The sequence below is a fragment of the Asparagus officinalis genome, chromosome 10 (genome assembly GCF_001876935.1).
Source record: "Asparagus officinalis chromosome 10, Aspof.V1, whole genome shotgun sequence".
NCBI lineage: Eukaryota > Viridiplantae > Streptophyta > Magnoliopsida > Asparagales > Asparagaceae > Asparagus > Asparagus officinalis.
The window spans coordinates 5570670-5583063 of record NC_033803.1 but is presented as its reverse complement, the minus strand read 5'-3'; the positions used below and the strand labels follow the sequence as shown (position 1 = coordinate 5583063).

General features: G+C 34.0%; 1 protein-coding gene across 5 annotated transcripts in view; it reads left to right on the top strand.

The window, feature by feature from the left end:
- The window catches only part of LOC109825022, a 21732-nt gene extending 21151 nt beyond the window's left edge, over positions 1-581 (top strand). For 4 of the 5 annotated variants that reach the window (XM_020391695.1, XM_020391698.1, XM_020391696.1 and 1 more), the window contains one exon: positions 356-551. In XM_020391695.1, coding sequence (XP_020247284.1) covers positions 356-388 — 33 coding nt within the window. In that variant the 3' untranslated portion in view covers positions 389-551. Of the gene's footprint in view, positions 1-355 lie in introns of all 5 variants that reach the window. The other variant, XM_020391697.1, reaches the window with a different exon arrangement.

Here is a 12394-nt window from a genome sequence, read left to right as displayed (position 1 = left end):
GTGATTAGCAGGCTAATCACTATCCTAAATAGTCGGGGTTGGCAACCCCGACTATTTAGGATAGTGATTAACCTGCTAATCACCCTTTAATTAGGGTTTAACACCCTCCTAAATAGTCGGGGTTGCCAACCCCGACTATTTAGGATAGTGATTAGCAGCCTAATCACAAAACCGGGTCGATTTTGATAAATAAAAAAAAAAACAGTCGGTTTTGAAAAAAAAAAAAAAAAAATCAGTCCGTTTTGAAAAATTGTTCTTTTCATAATTTTCCCCAAAAAAAAGGAAAAGAAAGAAAAAAAAGATGTTTAATATATACTTCATTTAACTTGATTGATCTTGATTGCTTTATGTGCAGGCTGTAGGTGCTAAAGGGAAAGGCCAAGCATAGCAACATTCAATCACTAAATATGTTTTCCATGTATTCCTACATATTTTATTCTTGTAGATATGCCACTGAAGGGATGTACTTATTGTGCAATAATCGATGTGTAAACAGTATTAAAATGGTATTATTGCCTCTATATGAACAATCTTTGTTGAAATTTTCTTTTCTTCGATGAATTCAAAAGATTTTGCAATATATCTCTCTCAATTTGTTGAAAACACATTCATCTTCCCAATACTCATCAGAACAACTTGTACGGTTATATGCCAGGTTATGTCAGTTTCCTTCATTGATGGACCTTTTATTTATTTTTTTTTCCAATCTGCAACATTTTTTTCATGGATTTATGCGAAAGTATCAACACCATTGGAAGAATGAACAAGTGAATTTGCGAACATTTTTTTTTCTCTTTGGCTAATTGTAGTTTTCTTAGTCCTTAATGAAGGTGCTTATATAAGAAAGAGCATACACGATATAGGACGCTTAATCTGAGTTAGAGTTTATTTAGATTAAGAAATATAGATTAGAAAATAAATTTAATTTTAGAGTCAAATTAGATTAGGAAACAAAATTAATTTTGATTCATGATTTGTTTCCTAAATAAATTTAATTTTAGAGTCAAATTAGATTAGGAAACAAAATTAATTTTGATTCATGATTTGTTTCCTCTATTATAAGGATTAGGAAACAAAATTAATTTTGATTCATGATTTGTTTCCTCTATTATAAGGAGTCTTTTTAGGATAGGATTTGACACTTTTTTTTTTAAATTCTAGTCTTACTAGGAGTCTTATTTGATACTTTCTATTTTTATAATTCTAGTCTTACTAGGAGTCTTGTCTTATTTGATACTTTCTATTTTTATAATTCTAGTCTTACTAGGAGTCTTATTTGTTTTTCTATTTAAAAAGAGTCATGTAACCCCAAAGGATTATAATTCTAGTCTTACTAGGAGTCTTATTTGTTTTTCTATTTAAAAAGAGTCATGTAACCCCAAAGGATAATAACTTTCATCAATAAAATTTCTCTTTTAATATTTTCTTCGTGGATTCGAAGATCGTTCTTTGTGGATTCAGAGAACACCATTGGTGGATTCCGATGTTATCACTTCCGTGTTGTGTCAATTGGTAACTGATGTAGGACGTTTAATCTGAGTTGGAGTCTATTTAGATTAGGAAATAAATTCAATTTTAGAGTCAAATTAGATTAGGAAACAAAATCAATTTTTATTCATGATTTGTTTCCTCTATCATAAGGAGTCTTTTTAGGATAGAATTTGACACTCTTTTTTTTTAATTCTAGTCTTACTAGGAGTCTTATTTGATACTTTATATTTTTGTAATTCTAGTTTTACTAGGGGTCTTATTTTTTTCTATTTAAGAAGAGTCATGTAACCCCAAAGGAGAATAACTTTCATCAATAAAATTTATCTTTTAATATTTTCTTCGTGGATTCGAAGTTCTTTGTGGATTCGGAGATTGTTCTTTGTGGATTCAGAGAACACCCTTGGTGGATTTCGAGGTTATCACTTCCGCGCTGCGTCAATTGGTATCAGAGCCTTGTTCCTCCGATCTGATGGCAGGTGATGTTCTCGAGCTGAGTTCGACGTGCTAAAGGCTGATGTTAATCAGATGAAGACTGCCATGGAGCGACTTGCGGCGACAGTTGAGCATCTGAACACGGCGGGAGTTCAAAATCGCGTTGATGGTCGCCAACGACGTGATCTGACTTCACAAGATAAATTCTACAACGATGATCATAGATGCTACCGAAGAAAGGAGAACTATGATGCTGGAGGATTAAAAATACCATCCTTCAATGGAAAGCTTCATGTTGATGATTTCCTTGATTGGGTTGATAAACTGGATAAGTATTTTGAGTATAATATAATCCCAGAAGATTGGAAAGTTAAATTAGTGGTCTACAGGCTTAAAGGAAAAACATCTGCATGGTGGGATAAAGTACTGATAAATCGATACCATCAAGAAAAGGATCTGGTTCGAACGTGGGCAAAGATGAAGAAATTATTGAGAGATTGTTTCTTACCTTCTAACTACAAGCAATGACAGGTGTCTCTAGTGACAAACAACAAGACGCTCACCCCCAGAAAGGAATATTTTGTCACATACAAGATTCATCCTGAGGTTCCTGATGTTTGATGATGATATGTTAATGAAGATGAATATTCTACATGATATTGTGAGTGATGTTACACATATTGATATTATCCCGATGGAGGAGAAAGATAAAATAGAGAGTGAGATAATTGATGGTATGTGTGCATTGCTTGGTGGAGAGCTTGAGATAAGGGAGATGAAAGAATTGTGTATGGAGTATGATGAAGAAAATTATTTTTTTGAAGCAATAATCATCAATAATTTTAACAATGGTGAGATGATGCCATCGACACTAGAATATGGAAAGCGACAAGGAAAATATTTGGAGGAGTTTTTCATGTCAACTACAGAACCATATGCTGTCAGTTACATACACTTATCATGAAAAAGATTCATACACAAGTTTGATACAAAAGAAATCCTAGCAGAGGAGGTAAAAGAACAAATGGAAAAAATCAATACTAAATATAAGGCGGATGCTCATCATTGCAAGAGAAGAAAATTATTTATCAATGGAGCTACTATTCTAACAAATATAAGCTCGGGATCGAGCTTCTTTCAACAAGGGGAGGCTGATGTAGGACGCTTAATCTGAGTTGGAGTCTATTTAGATTAGGAAATATAGATTATGAAATAAATTCAATTTTAGAGTCAAATTATATTAGGAAACAAAATCAATTTTGATTCGTGATTTGTTTCTTCTATTACAAGGAGTCTTTTTAGGATAGAATTTAACATTTTTTTTTATAATTCTAGTCTTACTAGGAGTCTTATTTGATACTTTCTATTTTTGTAATTCTAGTCTTATTAGGAGTCTTATTTGTTTTTTAATTTAAAAAGAGTCATATAACCCCAAAGGAGAATAACTTTCATCAATAAAATTTCTCTTTTAATATTTTCTTCGTGGATTCGGAGATCGTTCTTTGTGGATTTAGAGAACACCCTTGGTGAATTCCAAGGTTATCACTTCCGCGCTGTGTCAATACAGCTCAAATAAGTAGCTTGATTAACCAAATTCCTGACCAAAGAAACTATAAAACATAATGATTTATTCTCTGGTTAACTTTGATGACATTGTCAGAGGATCACCTTTTTTTGTTGCATAACCCCATCTAGAATCCAACTCATGACGGTGGGAGTTATATCGAAACCTTCCGACCGTTCGGATTACATGCGGTGTGTAACTTCTTTATTTGTCTTAGGGGGTGTTTGGTTGCACAATTTTATAGAAAAATTTTCTCAAAATGTTTGACAATGACAATTCTGTAATTAAAATTTTTCTATAGATTTCTGCAAACTGTGTTTGGTTCAAAAAAATTACAGAAATGTTTTCTGTAAAGTATAAAAAAATACCAAAATTTACAAAAATCAATTTTCTTTCAAAATGGGTGGAAATCACCCAGAAATCTAACACAACATTGATATTTTTCTATAAAGTTGACACTTTTCTATAAATTTAGGGCGTGTTTGATTCAATTTCTACAAATTATAATAAATCTTGCTATTTTCTATAAAGTTATGAGCCATTTTCTTGTTTTGAGCCAAACAAGCAAAGTAAAAAAAAATTTGTACTTTTTGACTTCTCAAAACTTTTCCTATAATTTTTTAAGAAATACAAGAAAATCATATTTTTGGTGGAAAATATTTCCTATAATTTGTAGAAATTGAACCAAACACCCCATTAGTTACCGAAGAATGATGCTTGCTCATTAGAGGTTAAGATTGTCCTATCAAACATTTTAAGGTTTAAATAGTCAATGAACATTTAGCAATTTGTCAAGTTCAGTCCTCTATAAATGAATGAAAAATAGTGTTAGCAAGTAACAATACTAAAAATTTGACATTATTCCGATACTATTATTAGAATAAAAGGAGTAACTTCTTTGTCTTATTGTACTAAATAATAAATAAAGAGAAATGTTTTTTTCCCCTGTAACTCATTGGCGTCATTTGATAATGCGTTAAGTGAGGAGTTAATGGGAATTTCTCTCTAACTTGCCTAACATTAAAAATTTACACGATAAATAAAGTAAGTCAACATGTCTTTATGTGCCAAAGGAAGAAAATTACAATAAGACTCGAGATAATCTCTCTAGCCATTTTACAATAAAGGTAATATATGCTAACCTTTCGATATATATATTAGGATAGGGTTACAATGCACCTAGGGTGTAACTAACTCAGTTACACCTGCCTGTAAAAGTACATGTTTGAGCATCAATATTAACGATCAACACCGTTCATTATGATCTACATGTCATCAAATAAGTGTGAATCAAATATCATGTGGCTTGGGATTTTCTATCTTATAATTCAAGCAACTCAAAATAGCAAGTTGTTTAGCTCGTTACAGACCATTCATTTCTGGGCTATTAGATGTATAAACCAGAAATATCTTATCTATGTGATATTTTTCATCTCTATGAAGTTTTGAATACATAGACCATGATGAACGATATTGATTATTAATATCGATGTTCACATGTACTTTTACAGGTGGGTGTAACTGAGTTAGTTACACCCTAGGTGTATTGTAACCATATATATAAAGAGAGAGAGAGAGAAACATGCACGCACATACACGCCCGCACACGCACAACACCCACCCGCCCGCACATAAGCAGAAGACTTGTTTTTGATGATATGCTAGTCTTTCCTGACATACAGTAAATTGAACAGTAATTGATTGTGGAGCCCACTTCCTTCCACTGACATATTTCCCACAATTTTAAATCACAGCTAAAAATTTGAAATTCGAATCTCCCCCAATTTCAAATCATTGTTGTCATATATCTGTATCAGCTCAAAATTTAAATTTCAAAACACCTCCAATAATTCTCACCTCGACCCTCATTCGTCAGAGATAAAAAAATCGCCTCAAGAAATCATCGCAAACGATCTCTGCCTTCCGATCCCCGAGTATAGACAATCGCCGATCCCCAAACCTAAGCTCAAACGCCTCAAGAAATCATCATTGTCGTCCTCAGCAGCAGAAGCAGCAATCCCCGCTTGGAGTCTTCGATTTCTCCAATGCTGCTCTCTGTCTCTATTCATTAGATCCCCATTTCTAGGGTTTTTTTAGCCCCCGCAGATCGAAGCTCGATTCCCCCCCAGATGTCTTCGCTTGCGGCGTTCTCCTCTGGCTCCAGGGCTTCGGTCTCGAATCTCCTACGGAGCTCGAGGAGTGGAGTGATCGGAGTGCCTCTTAGGATTTTGGGGGGATCGAGAGCGATGAGTTTTGATTTGAGGAGGGGGAGGAGGGTGAATGTGATGGCCAAGATCGTGAAGAAGGGGAAGGTGAAGCACGAGATCGATCCCAATGCCAAGATCGTGAATTTTTTTTTTATATTACTTACTATGCTACGAATTATTCTTTGAGCTTTTGATCTTACTCACAAACTTGAAAAGATAGCTTAATTTTGGTCTCATGGTTTGTAGGTACAAAAGATGGCTGCTGAAACTGGACTAGACTCCATAGATCAGGTCTTATCTCTTGAGTCTAAGTATGAGCAGGTAATTTTTATTTTTTATTTTTGAAAATTCTAAGCTCACTTTTTAGCAATTAGGATGCTTTCTTTTTTAAGAAAATAGCCGGTCCTTCTGTTCCTAAACTATAACAATTCAGAAAATAAGGGAGATGTATTGAAACAGTTTCAGTAAATAAATGCAAGAGGAACATCATATTCAATCGAAAAATTTACTTAAGAATAATTTGTTCAGCCTCGATAACAGAGGAGAGTCATCACAAATGCTAAGTCAAATATCTAGCCAAGCATCACAATCTATCTCTGATGACTTCCTACAATCGACTGAAAGAAAGAATCTAGATGAGCTACGTGAAATTCGAGAGGTAAAGTGAACAATAATACTTATTTTTAAATCTGTATTTTTTCATGTTCAATCTGTAGTCCTGTTTGAAAGTAATGACATTGATGGCAGTTTTTCAGAATCTTTTGCTTCCATTAGTGTTATTGCATGACTTCTAAACTATGGTAAAAGTTATCGTTTAATTCCAAACATCATGACCCATGAGTAAAATTAGCATATGCATCTATGTTACGTTGGCGACTATTATATACATTGAGAAAGAATATAATTGGTTTTAGAATGCTTGCAATAAGTGTAAGAGGAAGGCAAAGCCTGATGGGGGAAAATTTAGGTGTGACTATTGTCATGAATATGTGAAGGTGGTTGTGCCAACGTATTATAGTTCTAAAAAAATACAGGTATTATTAAGCTTTAGTTCCTTAATTTCTAAATGCAACAAAAACTGTTTTATGAAAGGCATGTTTAAGATCTACTAAGACATTTTAATCTTACTTTTTTTCGGTAGGGCCATGGAGAACAGCTGCAATCCCCAAACTATAGTAAATCTATGAAGCGGCTTGATAAAACTGAAAAGGTATTATCTTCAACATAATAACTCATTTGAGTATTAGTATTCGTTAATTATGGAAAATGACTTATCTTAAGTATATAACATGAACAATTTTAGAAGCTTATAGAATCTTTCTTGAGCACTTATAATTCAAATTAGGCTTACTGAACTTTGACTCCTTTAGTTTTAAATTCAACGATTATAGTTCTGAAAATAATTAGGTAGTATTCTACTTTGATTCTTTTTTTTTAAATGTAACAATTATATTTCTAAAAAAAGGGCAGGTATAAAATAGAGCTACTAAGACATGTTACTCTTAAATTTTTTTTGTAGGATATTGGAGAACAATTTCAGTCCCCAAACTACATATCTACGTTACATCTTAATGCCAAGTTGTCCTGTTATGTTACTACTTTGTTATTGTTTATTCAGGCACAAATGATGCTTTTAATGAAACCACAGGAATTAGATGCAACAAGAGGGTGCAAACTTTGAATGAGTCAAGGAACACCCATGAGTGATATTTCAAATGGTAAGTGTAAGACAATATTTTTTAGTTTTCCTGTTAGAAAAAAATGCATTACAAGAGAGAATATCTATTGAAGAGTTTACAAGTTTTATGAATTGTTAGTATGTGCAGCCTTATCAATTAAAGCTTAATCCACTTTTTTCCAGACTATTTTGTTATAACTCAATTAACATGTTTATTTGGAATAAATAAATCTTATAATTATCTATAACTTGCAGCTGGACATTCATATTCCTTTATACAAAAGGGAGAACCAGAGAATCACTGTTCATGCTACAGTAAATTGAACAGTAATTGATTGTGGAGCCCACTTCCTTCCACTGACATATTTCCCACAATTTTAAATCACAGCTAAAAATTTGAAATTCGAATCTCCCCCAATTTCAAATCATTGTTGTCATATATCTGTATCAGCTCAAAATTTAAATTTCAAAACACCCCCAATAATTCTCACCCCGACCCTCATTCGTCAGAGATAAAAAAATCGCCTCAAGAAATCATCGCAAACGATCTCTGCCTTCCGATCCCCGAGTATAGACAATCGCCGATCCCCAAACCTAAGCTCAAACGCCTCAAGAAATCATCATCGTCGTCCTCAGCAGCAGAAGCAGCAATCCCCGCTTGGAGTCTTCGATTTCTCCAATGCCGCTCTCTGTCTCTATTCATTAGATCCCCATTTCTAGGGTTTTTTTAGCCCCCGCAGATCGAAGCTCGATTCCCCCCCAGATGTCTTCGCTTGCGGCGTTCTCCTCTGGCTCCAGGGCTTCGGTCTCGAATCTCCTACGGAGCTCGAGGAGTGGAGTGATCGGAGTGCCTCTTAGGATTTTGGGGGGATCGAGAGCGATGAGTTTTGATTTGAGGAGGGGGAGGAGGGTGAATGTGATGGCCAAGATCGTGAAGAAGGGGAAGGTGAAGCACGAGATCGATCCCAATGCCAAGATCGTGAATTTTTTTTTATATTACTTACTATGCTACGAATTATTCTTTGAGCTTTTGATCTTACTCACAAACTTGAAAAGATAGCTTAATTTTGGTCTCATGGTTTGTAGGTACAAAAGATGGCTGCTGAAACTGGACTAGACTCCATAGATCAGGTCTTATCTCTTGAGTCTAAGTATGAGCAGGTAATTTTTATTTTTTATTTTTTATTTTTGAAAATTCTAAGCTCACTTTTTAGCAATTAGGATGCTTTCTTTTTTAAGAAAATAGCCGGTCCTTCTGTTCCTAAACTATAACAATTCAGAAAATAAGGGAGATGTATTGAAACAGTTTCAGTAAATAAATGCAAGAGGAACATCATATTCAATCGAAAAATTTACTTAAGAATAATTTGTTCAGCCTCGATAACAGAGGAGAGTCATCACAAATGCTAAGTCAAATATCTAGCCAAGCATCACAATCTATCTCTGATGACTTCCTACAATCGACTGAAAGAAAGAATCTAGATGAGCTACGTGAAATTCGAGAGGTAAAGTGAACAATAATACTTATTTTTAAATCTGTATTTTTTCATGTTCAATCTGTAGTCCTGTTTGAAAGTAATGACATTGATGGCAGTTTTTCAGAATCTTTTGCTTCCATTAGTGTTATTGCATGACTTCTAAACTATGGTAAAAGTTATCGTTTAATTCCAAACATCATGACCCATGAGTAAAATTAGCATATGCATCTATGTTACGTTGGCGACTATTATATACATTGAGAAAGAATATAATTGGTTTTAGAATGCTTGCAATAAGTGTAAGAGGAAGGCAAAGCCTGATGGGGGAAAATTTAGGTGTGACTATTGTCATGAATATGTGAAGGTGGTTGTGCCAACGTATTATAGTTCTAAAAAAAATACAGGTATTATTAAGCTTTAGTTCCTTAATTTCTAAATGCAACAAAAACTGTTTTATGAAAGGCATGTTTAAGATCTACTAAGACATTTTAATCTTAACTTTTTTTCGGTAGGGCCATGGAGAACAGCTGCAATCCCCAAACTATAGTAAATCTATGAAGCGGCTTGATAAAACTGAAAAGGTATTATCTTCAACATAATAACTCATTTGAGTATTAGTATTCGTTAATTATGGAAAATGACTTATCTTAAGTATATAACATGAACAATTTTAGAAGCTTATAGAATCTTTCTTGAGCACTTATAATTCAAATTAGGCTTACTGAACTTTGACTCCTTTAGTTTTAAATTCAACGATTATAGTTCTGAAAATAATTAGGTAGTATTCTACTTTGATTCTTTTTTTTAAATGTAACAATTATATTTCTAAAAAAAGGGCAGGTATAAAATAGAGCTACTAAGACATGTTACTCTTAAATTTTTTTTGTAGGATATTGGAGAACAATTTCAGTCCCCAAACTACATATCTACGTTACATCTTAATGCCAAGTTGTCCTGTTATGTTACTACTTTGTTATTGTTTATTCAGGCACAAATGATGCTTTTAATGAAACCACAGGAATTAGATGCAACAAGAGGGTGCAAACTTTGAATGAGTCAAGGAACACCCATGAGTGATATTTCAAATGGTAAGTGTAAGACAATATTTTTTAGTTTTCCTGTTAGAAAAAAATGCATTACAAGAGAGAATATCTATTGAAGAGTTTACAAGTTTTATGAATTGTTAGTATGTGCAGCCTTATCAATTAAAGCTTAATCCACTTTTTTCCAGACTATTTTGTTATAACTCAATTAACATGTTTATTTGGAATAAATAAATCTTATAATTATCTATAACTTGCAGCTGGACATTCAAACGATAGTGTACAAAATTCTACCTTCAAACGATAGGGTTTCTAATAGTCGAAGTATTTAACTTTTAACTAGAGAATAGTTAACTCTTGCTGTGTTGAAAGTATTTACATGATAGATTTGTTGCAGTTTATAGTGTTGTCCGTCTATTGCCTTCGTGTACAAAATTGTAAATATCATGTACAAAATAGTCAAATCTAATAAAATCCCAGTTACAATTAAGGCATGAGTATCAACATTTGTTTAAACATCATATAACTATGGTGAGATGACTTTGCCTTCAAATTCCTTCATATACAATTGAAGAAGCTTTTCATTTCGTTGAAGCTTAAGCGAAATGAAAGTGGGGTCTTTCTGCTGCCTGAACTTGGTCATTGTACCTTGGACATTATTGGGCAAATATTATGCTCACATCTGAAAGCAAGAGATGAGCATTTGCCCAATTCCAGTTCACCAATTAGAGAGCAATCCTCAAAATCTGAGGGAGAGCACGTGCAGAATGAAGTTGACGCTGATGTTGCATGAGTGCTGGAATCACTCCCTACGAATGAGTCTGCAACTCCTCCTAGAAGAAGGTGACCATCATCTCATTTTACGTTATTTTCTGAATTTTTCACTAAGTTGTTGAATTACTGCTATCACTCTGTATGGATCTCTATTTGACTAAATGTTGCTTTCTTATACTTTGCACCCTATATCTCTTGAATATAATGAATTGATGGCACTATCAGTAGTTATAGCAATCTGATTGTGGTTTTATTCTTAAAAATTTATCTCAACTTTAGATTTCTGGAGATGTCATTACTCATTAGATGATTTGCTGAAAAATAATTTCCCCTTCAGGGTAATTGGACCGGAGATGCCATCTCGGAAGTTATTAGCTACAACTAATGAATTGACTGATGCAGAGAACTTACTCAGGTATTTAGTCATAGAATTTTTCTTAAGCTATTTTTCAATATAGTGTCTGTTTACTTATTCAGCTTTGTCATTGTCTATATGCGGCATGAGAAAATGTTTGAATAATGTCAAGCAAATATAATTATATTATATAACTACCATTCATACAAGCTAAATCTAATTTTTGGTTTTGTTTACATTGAGATTCTGGCATAGCACCCTTTATATGATTTCATGACTAGAATATGAGCTTTTATAGTTATATTTTTGACATGAGATGAAATAAATAGGACCTAACTAAAGCACAAGCTCTTTTTCTATTGAGTTAAATCTCCATGAATTTTCATCAAGACCTTGAGCATTGTTTCTTATCAAAATTGGATTATCATGCCGTGTTAGCAAAATTGAAACACGAATTTCATCTTCAACGACTACTTGCTCAAGTATTGTGATCACTATCAGGTCAAACCTTTTTCTTACTGACCTCTTAATGGTAATATACATTTCTCTTTTTTTCAATCGTTACATATTTCTAATCATGCAACTTGCAGTCGATGTTAGGATGATTACATTTTTTTTGTCAATTTTAGTTTAGAAGGCATCTTAAAGCTATTTATTAGGATATTCAATGCTACAGTAAATTAAAATTTGGATCGTCCTCTAAATATAAAGAAGTAGATATGGTTTCTAAATCAAATTTAAAACTTGGATCCTGCTTTTTAAGTATAGAGCAGTAGATATATGATTTCTAATTTTAAGCATACAATAATCAAATTAAATATTTTAAAACTTAGAGAAAAGTAAGTTCAAAATGCAATACTTAAAAAAATAGCGAGTCGTGCTTTGCACGGGGTGCACACTAGTATATATATATATATAGGCGTATAAAACTGCCTATAGGTCCCTTAGCACAGCTCAGCACAGTGATTCGACAAACCAACGAACCATCGGGCGACATATCCAAACACGATCTTTAGTCCATAATACCAAAGCCAAGTGACACGCAACGAAGCGGATTAACGAGGCGACGAGGTTAACGAATCGCACGCAAGTAACGGAATGCATCCATTCGCGTGCGGAATCAAGCTAACGGTTCGGTGAGTCAGCGAGTCATCCAACCGTAGAACGGATTCGAACTCAAACACCGAAGCGGGTTTACTGCCAAATCAGGATTCAGATCAACAAATCAGAGTCCAAATCAACCGTGAAACCGGACGACGGGCGACACGGCAAACAACCGGAAAAAGCTCGGCCAAAAGCCATCTAGGCGGCTCGGTGAGCCGAGCCACCAAGTGGTGGCTCGGCGGCCGAGCCACCAAATGGTGGCTCGGTG